At 37.4% G+C, this 19,719-nt stretch overlaps 1 protein-coding gene across 6 annotated transcripts in view; it reads right to left on the bottom strand.

Annotated features, from left to right (window-relative positions):
- Positions 1 to 1,314: 1,314 nt before the first annotated feature.
- PPP3CC (protein phosphatase 3 catalytic subunit gamma) overlaps positions 1,315 to 19,719 on the bottom strand; it is a 104,107-nt gene continuing 85,702 nt past the window's right edge. For 3 of the 6 annotated variants that reach the window (XM_020975694.2, XM_020975689.2, XM_020975693.2), the window contains 6 exons: positions 12,159 to 12,284; positions 10,861 to 10,938; positions 8,700 to 8,781; positions 7,652 to 7,749; positions 4,644 to 4,673; positions 1,315 to 3,375 (listed from right to left, as the gene is read on the bottom strand). In XM_020975694.2, coding sequence (XP_020831353.1) covers positions 3,182 to 3,375; positions 4,644 to 4,673; positions 7,652 to 7,749; positions 8,700 to 8,781; positions 10,861 to 10,938; positions 12,159 to 12,284 — 608 coding nt within the window. In that variant the 3' untranslated portion in view covers positions 1,315 to 3,181. The remainder of the gene's footprint in view (positions 3,376 to 4,643; positions 4,674 to 7,651; positions 7,750 to 8,699; positions 8,782 to 10,860; positions 10,939 to 12,158; positions 12,285 to 19,719) is intronic. The other 3 variants (XM_020975690.2, XM_020975691.2, XM_020975692.2) reach the window with 3 other exon arrangements.

The raw sequence follows: 19,719 nt of genomic DNA, 5'->3' as shown, positions 1-19,719 counted from the left end.
AGACTATCCAAGCTAGAGAAACACACTGGCACTGTCTCAATGGCTCACAATTAGAACAGATCAAATAATGTGTGATGTGTGACGTGTGATGTGTGTGTGTGTGTATACACACACACACACACACACACATATGGGAGTTATGGAAGATACTGATATTCACTGACACCAGGCCTCCAAAGCCATAAACATCTGACACCTTTTCCCCCCCTTTTAAAAGATGCCTTCTGGTTACCACATAGTTAGCTGCCCTATGTGTCCACCTGGAAGAGGAGCTATCATCTTTATCACATTTTCAGAAAAAATCAGGCTGTTCTTATCCTGGCATACAACTCTATTTAAAAAGCATCTATTTGTTCCAAACTTGATCTTTCACAGACTGTGAACAGAACCGAAAGGAGAATTTGATCCATATGATATTTCAGCTTTAAAAGCACATAATTCAGAAAAAGAAAGGAGACCTTGCCTGGCTGGAGAGATGAGGCTAATAGCTTTTCTTCCAGGGCGAGAGAAGTCAAAGAGAAGTCTGTTCACCTCTTCTGGAGTCTGCTAGGGAAGCATTCTCGGTACAGTCACAAAACAGGAGAACAATGCTACCACCCTGAGGAGAGTGATGGAGCCATATTTCTGGATTGCTGGAATACTAGTTCAAGAAATAAACTGATAGTATGAGAAAAATCAAAGCAAAAAACCATTTGGTCTGTTTGGGAGCAACTTTTTAGATGGACATTTTAAACGTATTTTCATCCCGAGTAAAATGTGGAGTCACTAAAAATTTCCCCAAGTTATTGGTCTACAACTCTTGTTATGGTTAAAAGTGAAATTGCGTGTACCAGCACATGAATTATCTGAGATTCCTACTTTAAAGAAAACTACTTGTACTACTTTAAAAAAAGAAACCCTATCCCCAACCTCACCCTGGTTCTGCCATACAGTCTTCAGAGTATACCACAAAAGAAATTACCTTCAATATTCTATCAAGTTCACATATCTCTTCATTCAGAAGCCACAATAATTTCCAAAACAGCTGAAAAACTCACTCAGATCTTTTTCTCACATGTTCACCTTGCTGTTAACCAGAGAATGGATCAGACATCTGAGTAGAGATCAGTACCACTAAGCTCTATCAATGAAAGCTGGCAACAGAATGACACCCAATTCATGGTACCCTCTTCAAAAAGGGCAGGTGCAGTATTTGCAGTAACTATTACCCAATGACTTACATCCCTCACTCTTTTTTGGGGCGTGAATTTCCTGTGGCTATGATCCTGATGAACTAGAGAGGAAGGGTGAATGATTTTCATTTTCAAATACATATTATCTCTCATTGTACTTTCCAACTTTATTAGCTGAGCTCTCCCAAAGACAATGATCCTTTCCAACATTGTGAAAAAAGGTATGAAGATTGTCCAGTTGATCAACTTTCTCAAAGGATTTAAAAAAAATATTGCTTTCAAGTGTCCTCCCCCAATTCCTTAACAAAATTCTAAATCAGAGACAGAGAGACTCTTTATCTCCCTTTTTACGCTACTTCTATCATGTTCACACCAGCAGAAAAATCCATGCCACAGCATTTAAACTGTCAAATACATCCTGATGATCTTTGATTGTCATAAAGGAGAAAACTGGATATAATCAGTACAAATATTAGGGGGAAATGGCATTGTCTAACGAAAGTAATGAATTTCCTTGTATTCTCCCACCTGCCCTTGAAATCCTCAAAACTGCCAACATATCATGTTACTATTGTTTAAGATACTTGCATCCATGTTAAGGTGACACTGACTTAACGTACCAGATCAAGGAATTTCTGAAATTTTTGTTTTTTAAGTACTGATGAGAATGTATCCATCAGCAAGGCTAAGTAATAGCTATTAAAGCAAGACACCAGAGACCATTCTTTTAGCCAAAAATAGAAACTTGAAGGATCCTGCAAAATATGTTTACCAGTTGATGATGAACTCGAAAGTCACACGAGTACAGACAGATGGAAAAAGCTGTCTGCTTATGATATTAACTCTTGCCCTTGGGTTCCAATAAATATTAACGATCACACAGAATTCAACTCATCAAGGGTCAGGTGGTCAATTCAGAGTCTGGTAAAATCTCTGAACTTCACCAAACCAAAGTTGTTTGTCCAAGTTTACATTTCATAGGGGGGGATCCTGCAATCCTAGATTAAATTTCCACTGTCCCAGTTTTCATCAGAAATATAAAAAAATGTTAGAAACAAATAAAGGAGGATGCCCAGAAGGGGGATAGAGAAGAAAAGGACAGTGATAGAATAGAGAAAAGGATTTTAGTTGTAAAAATGTTTTGAAGAGGGCATTTAGAAAACATTTAGAAGTACTGTTTCTTCGCTGAAGGAGCAGAGCAGCTCATGTGGAGCATAAAAATGGAAGCAGATGTCTGAAAGTATTCAGTGACAGGTAGTTACATGAGATTTTCTAGAAACTTCTCCCTCCCCAAATCTTAAAAGGACGTCTTAAACCAATCACTCCTCTACTTCAATTGACAAGTTTAAGTAATCCTAACAGTATCCTTTATTATGATGATGATGATTATTTTTGCTCCACAGGATTACATTAAAAGGAAGAGTCCAGAAGAAAGTAGGCCATTATGGTAAACATACCCTTTGGACCTTAAGCTATTCCTAGGATTGGAGTTATCTACTTTAAAGTTAAACCCCAATCAAGTTTTCCACAATCAGAGAAACAGGTTTAGCTTACCATAATCTATCAGACCTTCCCAAGAATTAGATGCACCTAGGCAAAAAGTAGTTGAGCTTAAATGAAAGATGTCCCTTTCAAAAATGAGAGGACTAGCTGACTGGTTCAAATCAGAAACTCAGGGTTGTAGTTTCCAAAGGCCCTCTTATACAAAGGATGGAGGAGTAGTGGACAGGTATCACCTTTACAGCACAATACTTCATGTGTATACCATCAATCAGACCAATTTCTAAAAACGTTTACAAAGAAAAGAAAAAAAAAGATGGGACTTTTTATATTGAACATAAATTAAAAAAACGTACAAAATGGTCACCTTTCTTACAGAATAAATGCAGACTGCATCATGAATGTGCCTCCAGGTTTCAGTTTGTTTTTTGTTTTCCAATAATAAATAAATAAAATATGTTTTTGAGTTCTGGATCCATTAGTGGTAGCACAGCAGCTGCTCGGAGCCATTACTGGCTTTTCTTGGCTGCGTCACCCTTGTTCACCGAGCGGGTTGTGGTCGACACCAAACTCATCGGCACTGCCACCGGCCCATCAGGGTAGGACTTATCTCTGCGGGGGGGCATGCGCTCATTAATCCGGTCCAGGCCCCGAGCTTCCTCAAAGCTTCGGATCTTGTGTGGGGGTGAAAATCCTCGGATGGCTAGAGAGAACAGGAACAGTAATTTTAGTCTGCAACAATGTGGGGGCTTGAAAAACAGCCTCCTGGCCACACACTAAACTCTCCTAAAGAACAACACACAAGGAACTCCTGAGCACATGTCTGGTGGAGGGGAAAAATGGCATGAGGAAGTGGGCCAGCTTTATTTGCCTTGTTAGAAGCATCCTTAAAGGCCCAAAGGTGTTTGAACTGTGAAAAAAATTTTTCTAAAAATTTGAATGAATTAATCAGTGGCAGTCACAAATCTGGTGAAAGGTTGACAAATTTTTTTGCCTGTAATATGTCTGGGAAAGGGTTGCTCATAGGCCAGAAATGTGCTCAATGTTCTTAAAAAATGGTAAGGACAAGTTAAACATAGGGTGACTACTTTAAAACACAAACAGCACACATGATGATACAAAGGTAAGAAAAGAGCTAATTTTGGATCAGAAAAGTGATTTTACCTTTCACAACCAGGAGCCGAACACAATTTTGGCAACTTAAATGAGATGATTAAGAGACGACAAAATGGCTTCTTTATATTTCTTTTAGCTTAACTGTTATAAAAGTCAGGCAGAAAATTGTACATGGAAATGTATATAGGAGCTCTATTTCTAACTCAACCTCTTAGTTCCTTAACCATCAAATCAAATGATCATTTGAGTTTAACAAATTTTCAACAAAAAAATTTCCAAGTTAAAGGATTTTTTAAAAATCTATCTAAAATTATATACTTTTACTTAATACTTTCAATTCAATTTAGTTTATTTTCTTTGACACTGAGAAAGATTATCTTGAATGCTGGGGAAATTTCATGAATCAATCTGTATATTTTCTATTTATTTTACCTTTGCTCCTAAAAGTCTTAAGAGATATAGAGTTAAAGGGTTCATGTAAAAGAATTTCCCAGAAGCCATTCAGAGCATAATAGTACTAAACACATGGCCTAGGGATAATAGAGACACTAGAACAAACTATTAGAGATTTCACTTGCAGAAAAAAGCTGCCCAGACACTCAAGCTTCTTCAATTACATAATACTGATAAAGAGCCCAGTAAGACTACATCTCTTTTGAGGATTATATTCAATTACTATAGATGCAGGCCACCAAAGAAGATTCACTTTATGAGCTTTTCTAGAGAAGCCTCTGCTCCTTTCCTCACTATTCCAGTTCTGGTGATGCAACAGCACAGTATCTTAAACATCAAAAAAGCTTTTTAAAATTAGAAGACAAACAAATGATCACGGCTCTTGGATGATTCTAGCCATACCTTCCTGTGCCTCTACAGCTTCTATTGTGGCTGTAAAACAGCAAGGGCAGTGGCATGCAAAAATGAAGACAGAAAAAGAGTGAGTAAGCTGACAGCTTTGCTGCCAATGTTGAAACCCCAGGTTCCCATCTTCCATCCTTCAATCTATCCATCCATCTGACCATCCATCCATCCATCCATCCATCCCATCCTTTCCTGTCAATAATAAAGACCAATTGGAAAAAGAAGTGAAAAGAATACTAAGTGGATGAGCTAGAATTCGGTTAGCTGTAATTTTCTTAATTATTTAAAACTTTTTGGAAACTTTTATCACCAACATTCCTTATAATTAAGCTACTGGGTCTGAAATACTGATAACGAGAATACAAGAAATAAAAAACAGGGTCATCACCTCACTTTGAAGACTCTAAGGAAAAGAAACTGTGCATTTGTTTCTTGAGGTCTGTCAAGTAAATGCCTGAAATTATTTTGAAATAATCTAGAAATGTCATAAATGTCTCAATGTGTATAGTTCACCTGAAGTTAAATGAACCCTTGTGTTCCAATTCAACAAATGGAGTACTGTTGCACCCAAGGCCTGGGAAAGACTGCACCAAGTCACCTGTAGAAAATCTAATTGTTCTTTTCTCACTCAAACAGGCTTGCCCTCAAATAACAGAGCAGCATTTGGAAGGAAAGAAGCGAGTTACCAATAGGAGCTGCTCTGTCTGCCTAGTCAGGTGGTGATGTAAATTCTTGGTATGCTTTGGGTTTGAAGCATAACAGAAGCTGACATTTCAAACCCACGTGGTTTCTAATCATTGTGGAAGAGGGCTGACTAATTGCCAAGAAAGCCTTTTGCTCCCTCATTGTGATGGAAAAGGGGGATAATTTAAAATTCAGCATTAACAAACTGGAGTTCATGGAGGAAGTAACAACTGTGAACCACTAAAGGTTGTTGGGATGTGCTAGGGGATATAGCATATAAGGAAAATTGGGCCTTTTATTTATTACATATGTAAGAAGGGGAAAATAAGTTAATTAACATCCCACAGCACCTAATGATCTCAGAATCAATAAAACAAGACAAATGGGGAAAATTAATATTCCTTTTTAAAGCAATGTGAAAATCCACATTGAAATGAATAAAATGCATGGTACTTGCTTATCAAAGTTTATTAAATGCTTATACCAATTACCAAAAACACACAGGCACAAGCTCTTAAAATCTTAGCTCTTAAATACAGGAATGTCTTAACTTCTCTGGTCTCTTAAAATTTAAAAATATGTGTCCCCACTGACAGTGCAATACAGTTACAACTTCCTATTTCTGTTACGAAGTGGAAGTGGTATTATAGAAAGTAGCCCTCTGCTGTAGTCTTTTTCCACACTGTCTGAATCCACATGGGGCTGGTCTGATTAAAGTGGTGGGTAAATAGTGCTATGTGTTAAAGTAGGGTGCTGTTTGTTCAAGCTGCTCAGATAAGGATATGATAAAAATGACAAGCTCTAATTGGTGATACCAAAGTTTGTAAATGGCTTGAGCTGGTAGAGAAAAAAGACTCTGGCTAGCTAATTACAGAGAGAGTAATAAGTTCTTCAAATGCCCTAGCTTTAACTACAGTATTATTTTCCTATACAATAAATCTTTTTTCTACAATTTCCTCAAGGCTCACATCAACTCAGGCAGCCCAGTGTTTATCTAAAAAGCAATCTCTAGGAAGGGGGCGCATCTGAGGCTACAAACATATGGCAGATAAAGAAACTAGCAAAATAATAAGACCACAAAATGGTATTTGCCATTAAAATCTAGACTCAGAGATGGTCACGCTTCTTTACTCAGTAGAAAAGAAAATCTTATTTTATGTATATTGTCTAAAGGAGACTTGATTTGTTTGAAACCAAAACAAAAAATACTCAAGAAAAGCTTCATAGGCTACTAAATTCCCAATCTTTTTTTCTGCAAGGATGCTTGTAATTGTTCTTTTTTTTACCCCTGCTTATCTTTTTCATCACTAAATTAATTTCTTTGTACTCCAAATGTAAACAAAACAAAACAAAACAAAATCCTTACTGGAGATGCTCTGGGTAGAGCAAAGAGCACTGGATTTCCAGTAAAAGGACCTGGTTTCAAATCCTAGCTCCTTAAAAAATGTGTTAAGTGACCTGGATAAGTCCTTTCACCTCTCTAGGTCTCAGTTTACTTATATGAAAAATGAGGGGGTGGATAAGAGGATGTCTAAAGACCTTTCAGTCTTTAAATCCTACAAATCTGTTCAATGAAAAATTATGCAGTTGTTTAGAGGGGAAAAAAGTTTTATTGGGCATTTCAAACCAATTTTCAAATTAAGCAAACTGTAGATGCTCAAAAAAGACTCACATATCTAAGCTATGGCATACCATTATCATATTTAAGGATGAAGAATTCAATTCTACATTAAAAAAAATTTCAGATAGTTATAAAGGGGCCAACAATTCCTACTAGCCATTATAATGGAACTTCTGTGGTAAAGGTTGCATATAGGAGGCAGTTAAGATGAGCAAATCTTTTTTTTTTTTTTTAGTGAGCAAATCTTTAATGGAAAAGTTTGAATAAAAAACTAAGGCCTGGTAAAAACATGTAGCTATGTGTATGTCCAAGGCAGGACCCTATTCAGTGTCAGTTCTCACGTCTCACAGACATCCAATAATATTAGCAGATGTCTTCCTCCCTCTCTAGTCTAGATTTATTTACTTCTACCAAGTCTCAACCTTTTTATTCCAAGACCTCACACAGCAACTCTCCTTAGAGGATGCCTCCCCTAGATCTTCAGAACTGGTGCCGTGGCAAAAGAAACATTCTTAGCCACAGAGAAGAATCTGGCTGCCAGAAGATGAAATAACTCTTCAGTAGGACATCAGGAAACAGATTATGGAAAAGGTTTATAACTTCCAGGCTGAGAAATCCAGATGCTTTTGTTTTACATGGTAACAGTTGGGAATAGGATTCTATCCTTCCTGGAAGGGACGTTTACTTCTCCTACACTCACCTAACTGGATGGTCTGCTTTCCTCCTGAGAGGACACCCAGAGGTAGTGTACCTGTAGGAGTCAGCCCTTTGAGAGTCAGCACACTTTCCCTCTCTTCTCTAGAAAAGAATAAAAACATTTGGTTAACTTTTGGGAATATCCTGTTCAGCATATCAGAGAAAAATATGAGGGTAGCACCGAAGAGAGAAATATTTCCTCCTCTATCTTCATTCCCTAAAAAGGAATGGAGGAAGCAGTTTCTTCCCCTCCTTCATTTCCTAAAAACAGTATGTTTCAGTAAAACATTTTACAGTTAATTAACCAATACCAAGTCCATATAATACAAATAAAGACATTTGATGAGGGCTATATAAATATATATGTTAGTATGCTTTTACTTAATTCATTAGGTGGGTCTGATCTAAATTAGAGACCTAGACCACCGAAGGATTCTATTTTGATGCTAACCTCTAGCTCAAAAAAGGTAATTCCAAAATTGATTTCTAAATTTTCTTATAACAAACTGTACCACCCCACCCCACTCCACTCCCACCCCCAGCTTTTGTGTTTGTGAAAGCTAGGAAATAACCCAAAAAACACAATTTCATACACATGAACAACAGTCCCATAAAATATGAAACATGGATTCACAATCTACTGTGGTATTATTTTGAGGATATTATATATAGAATTCCATTTTAAGGCTCTTGGAAAAAAATCAAAATTGCCATATTAAAGCCAAATTTCATTAAAAATGGCAACTACGTTATAGAAAAGAAATATTTGAGGTATTTGTTATTTCAGAAAACATAAGTTTTATAATATATTTTTAAAGAAACTAGGGGACAGGAATTGTGGTAATAAATGTGGCAGGTATATTTTACTAGTTCCAAAGCAATTATATACCCAAGGGGGTAAATACTGCTATATCATTATAACCATGAATGCAATGAAAACTTTATTTTACAAAATGTAAAAAAGAAATAAAAATGGCCCAACTCAGTTTGTTTGGATTTACTAATTAAATTTGAACTCCTCTTTCTACTACATGTCACAGTTGAGGTCTTACCGAAGAATTGAAAACACTCGTGCCATCTTTCCAATAGCCCTGATTTTATTTCTGATGATCTCCTTACGAACTGATGTACCTACTGAGAACAGAAAGATCAACTGAGTTAAAAGATATTTTTTTTTAGGGCCAACAGGTTGCTTCAAAAAAATAACAGGTCAGTGTGAAGAATCTTGCCTTAAATTTAAAAATAAAAAGAGAAATTAAATCTTAAGTTATTTGAACATATAAAATCCTGGGGAGTGCTAAGGAAATCAGAATCTGAAAGAGCAAGAAACAAAATAACAGGAAAGGATGAGATTTTTAAAAAGAGGGCAGAAAGAAAAATAAAAGAAAGACTGGATGGGCTTGTCTCAGGTAAGATCCTCTTGGTGAAACTTAACAGGCAAAGGATACCACACAATAAAACAATGTAACACACATTTACATATGTAAGCACACACCTCAAAAAAACACAAAGACAGTTGGTGAAACAAAGTTCTCCTGTCTGATTGCTGACGGACATCTTGGGATGCAGGATTGTGCCTGCCAAATGGCAAGTGATCATTCAAGCCAAGTTCTTCTGCATGTAAACAAAATGTATGGCTATCCTGAACTTGGTGGGAGTGCCTTTATTTCTTTAATCCCTATTTACAAGTGAACTGGTGAGATCTTTTACACTACTGACAACCATACAGACAAAACTGTGGGAGAAGAGTGGAATATGTGGAGGATATTTTTTGAAGCAAAAAAAAAAAAAAGAGCACAAGGCCTTTTGTTCTTCTGTCATCTGAGGTTCATGAAATAACTCACGCATTACAAGCCAAACTTCAGATGTAGCATGCACTGAAGGTCCAGGCATGCAGCAGGTTACCGCATTCAGAAGTCAGAAACAGAAATGTGATATCACCCTTGCAGCTTTCGATATCCTAAAGAACCACAGCAGGATTCACACATACAAAGCATTTATGTTAAAATAAAAAAGGGATGAAAAAGGATGGAGAGTCTGCTTCAATTATTCAGCTATCAACTATTAAAAAAAAATCTATCCATGGGTTCTAGTGGTACAGGCAGCATGTAAAAGCTATTAGCACATTCTATTTGGGTACCTTTCTGATAGCTTGAAATGTAGTGATCTTCAGGGAGAAGAGACACCAAGAAACAAGGAATGAAGATAGAAATATGAGAAGAGAAGTTTAAGTTTTCATGGGAGGGAGAAAAAAATGTCAAGAGGAAATGGGACAAGGGCAATGGGACAAGCAGCTCACAAGAGACATTTTCTTGTAATGTGGTAAGATAGCAAATTTCAGATTTCATAGTTACATGTGCTTTGCCAGTTAGTATTTCCCTTTAAGACTTTCTAGTTTTATGTAAATCGGTCTGAGATCGTCCAATAAGCTTTCTACATCCACACAACATTAAAATAACATTACTAAATGAAATCCCAGAAGGATGTTATTTCTTGAATAATGTTGGTAATGAGCAGAGGAGGGGGCAAAGAGTAGATAAGCTTAATGTTCATAAATTTAAAGTATATGCAGTAGTGAGAAGCAGCAGCAAAGACTATAATCTGGACTCGTTCTGAAAGTCACATGCTTAGAACTAGGGAAAGTGAAGAGAGCTAAACTAAACACACGCACCCTAGGTGCTTTCACAATCAAGTCTCAACCAGTTTGCTTAAATTAGTTGAAACACCAAACTATTAAGACCAAAGTCAAAATCTCTCTACCAGGCTGAACGAGTGAGTTTTGCACAATGTAAAACCCAGTTCTGTGGTCCCTCCTAAGTTTAACCCAAATGCACAAAAATGTGTGTCTGGAAGGGGTACAGATAGCTCCATGCAATCCATCTCCACTACTGAAAAACAATGTGAAGCACTCATATAACAAACAGCAGGTCCTCTATGTTCTCTCTCTATAAAGGGTAGCACACTTCTTAACAACATGAAGCAATTTCTCATTTCTCTTTACATAGACACTACAAGATGTTATTGAACTTCACTGTGATTTCAAGAGGACCTAAAGAGAATAGCAGCTCAATAAATAAGACTCACTATAAGTACTCAAATCTTCAGGGGCTAACTTGTCAGAATCAGATCATGAGCACTGGGCAGGAACCTTAACCTAGTTTTAAAATCCAATCTCTCCCACCTTGGCTCCTGTTAAAGACAATCCAAGTTTACCTTCCAATGCTTCATCACCATCTGAAATCAACTCATCATCAGAGCATATGTTGAGAATGTTAACCAGCATCTCTGTGACTAGGTGAAGGGATAAAAAAGGAAAGGAAAATGTAAACATTTAAAAATATATTTTCTCTAAAAGAACATGTGTATATACAAAAACATGGAACAGAATTATTTTTCTATTCAATAGATTTAATTGACAAATTTTGGTTTTGTATTCCTGTCCTGTATTCCTTCCTTTGCCTTTCCCAAAATGCTATCCTTTATAAAAATATTTCTTAAAATTAGTAAAATTCATCAATGTATTGTAAAAAATTTCACATTGTATGCAATTTTCCACACTGCAGACCCTGCACTTTTGTAAAGGAGTGGGGAGAGTTGTCTTCTTATATTTCTTTAACTTATTGTCTGTTATTTCAGCAAAGTTATTTCTATTTTAACCTAATGTGACGGAAACCCTAAAACTGAGTATCTCATGCAGATGCTCCAGTAATCTGTTATATACATATATTATTTATATATTTACACATATTTAATTATAAAGCAAACCTTTATAATTAAAGGTCAAATATCTCATTTAATTCATTACAGAATTCTCCAAGAATCTACCAATTATTCAATAATTTGCTAGTTAACTTTTCAAAATACCTTACACTAATCTACACATAGAGAAAAAATTTCATTTCACAATCAACCTGCCAAAAGGACTATGCTTGTGTAGTTACATCAAATACAACAACACAATTCTAAAAATACAACAACAATTATATTGTTATATTTCTATGGCACCTTACAGTTGACAGTGATTTTTTTCATCACAACAACCCTGTGAAGGAATTATACTTTGCAAAACTCAAAAGTGCTCTACAAATGTTAGTAATTACTACTATTATAATCTCCATTTTAGAGATGAGGAAATTGAAGTTAAGGGTAAATGATGTGCAAGGCCATGTAGCTCCTGAGGCATGCAAAGAAAATCTGAACCTAGGTATACTGACTCCCAAGTTCAATGTATGTAGGGACTGTATTATTTTTAATACTTGATCAAATTGGAGTTACTCCTTTAAATAGCTATTTTAAATAAATCAAATATAATCCATTATAATTATGACTAAGAATCAACTAAAACATACTATATATAGCCAAAATATACAGTAAACAAATAAAAAAACCCCAATTTCCAATAATGAATTATTTGTACACTTCTACATAAGCCAGGGGGTATGAATACACATCATCTTGTGATTAATCACTGATTTAGGCACAGGGAGGTCTGGATGACTTATTTCTCCTACCTTTCTCCCCGACAAAAGGCAAAGACCACGTGAAGACATCCATAAAGTTTGGAAGCCAGTAGGGGTGTGGAGAGCAGTTAAACTGCCTGATGTTCATGATATTGTTTTCATATTTCAGTACAGCAGCTGAAAGAGAATAAATCAAGAGAATCTGGTCACACTCATAAAATGCTACAGTAACTGTTTCTCTTTATATAACTTTAAACACTTACACTACCTATAATTCAGGCTATTTTGTTTGTAAAGTTCAGGACTTGTGATTGAAAAGGAGGCTCACAGTAACTTATGACAGTTCATCTTCTCAGTTACCTACGCTACGTGCAGAGTTCAGAATAATAAAATTACAAAGCATTGTAGGCAGATCTTTAAGACTTCAAAAGGACATTACAGTAACTTTACAGGTCAACTGGTTGAAGTTATAACTACCCCTGGAAGGCCTTACATTATATAAGTAAGCCAATTTTACTGTTCAGTCTCCATGGGAAAAGATGTGGTTCTTTGGAGGGTTATAACTGGACAATTACTAATTCACATTAGTGGATGCAAACTGTCATACTGTGTGGAGTAACTTGGAATCAATGACTCAAGTCATTTCTCTCACAACAGGGGCAAAGATATCTCTCTGCCCCATCCTTCCCCCCAGCCAGTATATTGCTGCTGTGCAAGAAATGTAGTTGCACACATTTTAGTGATAAGTTAAAATATTAAAATGCCAATCTGTCTTCATTTAGTTACTACTTGCTACCACTGCCATACTAAAAAGGTAAAATGATTTCTTATAAAGTACAGAAAAGCTGATTATTTAGCGCTTATTTTTGTTAATGTGAAATTACTCCTAGTGACATAGTAACCTCAATATTTAAGAGTTAATAAGTACCTATGAAATATTAGGCACTGTAGAGAATATTTCCCATTTTTTTAATGCATGATTTTTCTTGGTAAATTTTTTTAAACTTAAATACAAAATGAGAAAAAAAAATTGCCATGTACACAGCAGACCATAAGAGAGGATGCAATATAAAACAATAAATGTCCATTTCAAGAAAACCTATATAATAAATACTATACATTGTTTTCAAAGTTGCCCAGCTTTTCTTTGCTTCCCTGCTGTTTTTCTTTTGTTTTCTGCTGTGCACTTTTTGCTTTATTTTTTCCCTCCCTTTCCCACCTTCCCCGCCTCTCCAAAAGGCTACAATTAAGCGTGAATATATATACATACATATACACAGATATCTATAAATATACACATATACACTCACACACATATACGTAAGAGTATACTATGTTTATTTCCTCCTATCATCTGTTTCTTTGAAGGTGGATAGCATCTTCCTTCATAAATCCAAGTTTTTCCATGTTTTTCTAAATCAACCGGCTCACCAATTCCTACACCACAGCAATATTCCAACCCAATCACATCCTCTGACAGTTTGTCCATGAAAGTCGTCTCCCCCCCCACCAATTTTCTGCATTCCTTTTATTCTTGGCTATATAGGTTTTATTTATACAAAAAAATTTTAACTTAAAATAATCTAATTTATCCTTTTTACACTTCAACAATGCTCTCACCTTATAATATGCATGATTATTTTTAAAAAAGTATTTCATATAGGGCATGCACCCTTAAGCTATGTAGGAGACAAATCTGGGAACTGGGCCACAGGAACAGAGGACTATAATGGGAAAATGCTGAGAGAAGCAGCAAGAAAGCCTTGGTGTCCATTTGGTATAACAAATCAGGGAAGGATGTAGAAAAGTAACCATTAAAATAGGGGCTGACGACAATCTTTTAGCTTTCAAAGGGCAACCAGTGGGACTAAAAATAAATGTGTATATTCCATTGTCAGGCTTAAGGAATAGTCTGGGGAAGGGGAAAACAGGGGGAAGAAAGGTTGGAAGAGACAGAAGGAAATGCTTAGGGGGAAATGGGAGAATGCTACCAACCAGTGTTTTAGTGTCCACTCAGCTTTTCCTAAGAGATGCTTAGGAAGCAGTAAAGAAAAATAGAAAGCATTTACTGACAAGTGGAAAAACTGTCTTAAGGAGTTTACCAGAGTCCTCGGCATAGACTGCTTGATGACAGGAATACCAAATATACAGAGCAAAAGTAGACTTGAGAGGTTGGACTGTAAGCAACAAGAGTAGGCAGAGACAGTGTGCTATCTAGTGCTCAATCAAGTGAGCAGTGAGTGAATGACAAAATACAGACTCCTCTACTTGTCACTTGAAGCCCCTATGCACTGGCTCTAAACTTCCAATACAGAATTATCTGTACATTTTATATATTTGTATGCTTATTTATTTTGGATAAAGACCTGGGATTTCATCTGAAAAGGAAGCTCCTGATGAAAAACACTCCTACCAATGTAGGTTTGCATCTTACAATCTTAGAGAGCCTCTGGGGCCCTGAGTGGTTAAGCCACCTGTCCAGGACCACAAAGCCAGCATATCAAAGGTGGGACTTGAACCCAGCTATTTCTGATTCTGAGGTCAGCTTTCTAGACACTACTGTGACATGTTGCCTCTTTCCAACCTTTATAAAGTGATTATATTTCTTTCAATGACTGATATTTTTTAAAAGCCCAGCAAAGACTGTGAGATAATGAGTCACTGAATAAAGAGGAGCTCCTTCCAAAAAAGTGTTCTAGTACTTAACTAAGTTATATATGTGGCTCAATATCAAAGAATTTAAGTTTGAAAAGTTGCTATGCTCAATTTATGAAAAGAAAAATTGACTTCTCCCATTGGCAAATGAGAAGTGATTAAAAATGAGACCAGGCTGGAAAAAACCCACACATCTAAACGAATATTGCCTTTTAAAAATAATAATGATAGGTACTACTTTACTCAACATAATTCAACAAACACTTTATAAAGTACCTTTCATGTTCGAGGCATTATGTTAGGCACTGAGGATAAGAAGGAAAAAAAGTTCCCATATCCTCAAGAAACTTACATTCTACAGGAGGGATGGAATATGATGACGTGTCTGGGCAAATCTATAAAATAGAAATAATATCTACAGCACTTACCCTTGATGCTTTGGAGGATTAAGGGAGATCATATAAAGAATCACATAAATGTTAGTTATTACCATTAAGGAAACAGAAATTAATTTGAGGAAAAAGTGTGCACACCTTCTTGCGTGTGTGTGAAAGACAGATATAGAAAAGAAGACAGACAGACAGACACACACAGACAGACAGGGAAGTGAGGAAAGGCCTCAAGGCCTCAACTTAGAAATGGCACATGCAATGAGCTTTAGACCTGACAACCCTGGGCCTTTTTATCTACCCTATAGCTTAACCTTTTCATACGCGTGGTTTCCCTCAATTAGAGTTTACGTTTCTTGAGAACATGGACCATTTCACCCTTCTACTGGCACACTCAGCACTTAGCACAGTGCTTTGTACATACAAAATACTTAATAAATTATGGAACATAGCAGGTCATTGATAAAAACTGACTGACTGAAAAGCTAGTAGGCCAGTTTGGCTGTAATGCCAAATGTGCGAAGGGGAGTAATATGAAGTAAGTCTGGGAAGATATGTGAAAAGCCAGGCTGGTAAAGCTATTTAAATACCAGGCTGATGAGTTTGCATTTTATCCTGGAGGTAATATAGAGCCATGAAAAAGGTGGGGACTAATAACTCAGTTATGGTTTCTATTTTAGAAATGTTAATTTGGTAGCTATGTGGAAGATGGAATAAGAATAGAGAGACCAAAGAATAAGCTGCTACAGTACTGCAAATGAGAGGTGATTGGGGGGGGGGGCGTGCGCAAACAAGGGAGAGTGGCTATGTGGGAATTCTACCTGCGGAGGTAGAATTGATCGCAGCTGGCAATAGACGATAACTGGAAGTCAAGGATAACTCCAAGGTTGTGGACCTGAGTGTGAGGATAGTGAAGCTTTCAAAAGAAGTTTCTGGAGAGAAGAGAATGGATTGGATGTGTTGAGTCTGAGATTCAATAAGACATCCAGGAGGAGATATACAGCAAGAATATGTGACTCAGGATTCAGGAGTAAGATTAGGATTATATAAGTCTGAGAGTTTATCTACACAAAAGCAATGACTAAACTGCTAGGACCTGATGTGATCACCAAGAGAGACTACAGGGCACACATTTCTAAATTTCCTAGTGATACTCTCCCTTTCTATAAAAACAATTCTAGTAGCCCAGTCCTCTACTTTTCATAAAACAATTTACAAAGACTGACAGTGACAACAGAGGATATGCCCAAGGAAGCATTCATTCCGGGCAGATGTAAGCTAGATCCTATTTGTGTACAACCATATCAAATAGTCATTCTGGGCATTTACTGTCAGCTAGAGTAAATTGGTGGTGTCAATCTTGCTTTTGCTACCTTTGATTTGAACTTTGTTTCCATTTTTAAAGATGTGGTCGTGTGGGAATTGTACTTGAAGATGCTCAGTAATTTTGACTACTCCTCCATGCCATGGCCTAGAGGGTCTCAGGCTTCCCCACCTCCAGTTTGGAAAACTATGCTAGAGACAAAACTTGGGGGGCCACTTATAGCTTGGTGGCTGAAGATGAAAGATGATCCAGCAAAATAAACTGAGAAGGAACAGACAGAAAAATAAAAGAACTAGTAGAGAATAGTAACATAGAATTAAATTCTAACTACATTTATCGAGCACTTAACTGTGTGTGAACACTGTGCTAGGTGCTGGGATTACAAAGGCAAAAACCAAATAATCCCTCCCTTTAGGTAGCTAGCAACAAAGAGACATGTACACAGATCAATAATTTCAGGAAGGAGAGAATACTAATTACAGGGTTGGAGAAGAGGAAGGTAAGGAATTGTGTTTTAAAGAAAGCCAGAGATTCTAAGAGGTGGAAGTGAAAAAGAAGCATGCTCCAGGTCTGCAGGACCAAATGAGTGGAGATAGAATGGCCCATATAGGGAACAGCTAGTAGGCCAGCTTGATCAGTACAGCGTGTATGACTAGGGAAGAGGAGAGAAGGACTAGGTTGCAGCTAGGTTACAGAACCCTGAGGGGTTATCCTAGACTAGTCACTGAAGATTTCTGATTTGGGATATGAGATGGTCAGATCTGCATTCCAAGCATATCAGTTTGACAGCTGGATGGAAGATAGTGAAGAGAGAGACCAATTAGGAGGCTACTTTGATAACCTAGGCCAGGGGTGATAGTAGGGTAGAAGCTATGCAGGTAGAAAAAAGGGGATGCTGGTCAGGGGGTAGGGAAGAACAAAGAATGGCTCAAAGGATGGTGTGGTACAATCAATAGAAATGGGGAAGTTTGGAAGAAGGATAGGTTTAGAGAGAATACACAAAGTTCTATTTGAGACACAATGAATTTAAGATGCCTGCAGACAACTAGCTAGAGATGTCAAACAAGATGAAGACTGAGAAATGGATATCAAATTCAGCCAACTGAAGTCATTTTGTGTGAACTGAAGACTTTAGCTTGAGGCCAAGGATTAAGGCGGAGAAGCCTTAAATAATCTGGCCTGTCAATTCATCCATCTCCTTAACTCCTATTACCAAGATCTTCACTCCACTTTGGCTACCCACTAGGATGATTAATCTTAGATTTCAACCATAACTCTGATAAATCAGAACTCTAAATCCCTCTCTCTCTGTTCATAACTCTCTCTCTTCCACTTGCCCCTCTGCTTTATTCCTCCTAAACTTACTCTTCCTCCTCATGGCTATTACCTCCAGTCACTCTCTCTGTCTTATCAGTCCACCACCCTACTCTGGCCTCGCTCTTCTCCCTTTCCAGTCTGAATTTTATAATTAGCTAGCTCAATTATATGCCATCATTTATCCTTTAATCCTCTCCCCTCTTTTCCCACTACCGCTCTGTACCTGTCAAGTACAACCTGGTTACCCTTGCCACTTTCCTTCTCCATTTCAACTTAAATTTTTGCAGCTGAAGGCCACACTGAAAAAAGCCATGGAACTTCTAAACAGGCCTACCATTGATTTAGGTTATTAAATCTCAACTGGCTGGGCAAACATTGACTTCTTTGATAATGGAAAGAGAAACACCCTAGAGGCTAGAAGAAGACGGTGACAAAGAAAACGAAGGATGGGAGAGGCGATAAATGAAAAGGAATCAAGGTAGGTAATGGTGGCTGGGTGAAGAAGGATCCCCCCAGCACTGGAAAAGATGGCCAGGGTTAAGTAAAGATGGAAGAACTAAGGTTCAAAAAGGACAAAAATACATGCTTTAAGTCACATGAATAATCGGCAGAACCCAGCCTAAATTTGTACCCCAGACTTCTAAATTCTAAACCAATGCTCAGTCCATGACACCATTATACTTTTCTATACATTTATTCCAACAATGCTGCGCTGCTCAAATAATTTCTGGAAACTTCCCCAAAGTCAGCTTAAAAAAACCCCACAAGAAAATCAGTTTCACTGCCTTAAAGTTAGATTTCCTTTTTGATCTGTATTTTCAAACAGAACTCCTTGGCTTATTCACCAGACTTGCCTGTGAATCACTTTTGTCTATTTCCAAAAATCAAATCCATCCTCAAAGGGGAAAATTTCCCAGGACTGAGGATATTCACAAAGAATGTGTTCAGGGCCCTGAGGGCAATTCCAGAAATGTTTGGAGCAATGACAGCATTACTAAAGTGTGTAACTTCCTAATTTGACAATTTTGAAGAAAACGACACTTATGTGGAGTTATAAATTCTGGCCTATTTGTTATATGACTTTGTACACAACTGAAGTACTCAGAAAGATCTAGAGCTCAGAGGAGGAGTCTCTGCCCTGAAAGAAATAGAACAAGAAGACAGGGGAAAGATTTTTGATTTCACCGATGCAGGAATGCCTGGATGAGGGAATTCCCTACACTAAAGCAGGTTGGTACCTTCTCTACAGTTTCCACAATCAGGAGAGTTGTTCAAGGCTTTGAGAGGTTGAGAGCCTACCAAAGGTCACATACCCAGTAAGTATCAGACTTGAAGTTGAACCTAGATCTAATTTAGGGCTCTTCAAGACCAATTTCTATTCACTATACCAAGATGTCACGTGTCCTGATAAGTTTTGTTGTTCGGTCGTGTCTGACTCTTTGCGACCCCATTTGGGGTCTTCTTTCTAAGATACTGGAGTGGTTTGCCATTTTCTTCTCCAGCTCCTTTTACAGATGAAGAAACTGAGGCAAACAGGGTGAAGTGACTTGCCCAGGGTCACACAGGGAGCAAGCATCCAAGGCCAGATTTGAATTCAGGAAGATGAGGCCCCTGGTGCTCTACCCACTGTACCACCTAGCTACCCTTATCCTGATAAAACACATGTGAAATTCAGAATTACAGGATTTTCAGAGGGGAATGGATCTCCCAGATCAACCAGTCCAAACCCTATATTTTTAGAGATGAAGAAAATAAAGGCCATCTCAAGGTCACACAGTCAGCCAGTGATGTAGCTGGGACTAGAACTGAGATCAGCATAACAGAACCTATACAATGCCACTTCTGGAAATTTCAAAACAGCGAGAAGAACTCGGCGATTCAGAAGTATTAAAAAACTAAGAGATGACTTATTCTGAGTGAGGTAATG

Source organism: Phascolarctos cinereus, unplaced genomic scaffold (genome assembly GCF_003287225.1).
Source record: "Phascolarctos cinereus isolate Bilbo 61053 unplaced genomic scaffold, phaCin_HiC Scaffold_2;HRSCAF=192, whole genome shotgun sequence".
In the NCBI taxonomy this organism is placed as follows: Eukaryota; Metazoa; Chordata; class Mammalia; order Diprotodontia; family Phascolarctidae; genus Phascolarctos; species Phascolarctos cinereus.
This window is presented reverse-complemented; position numbering and strand designations above follow the sequence as displayed.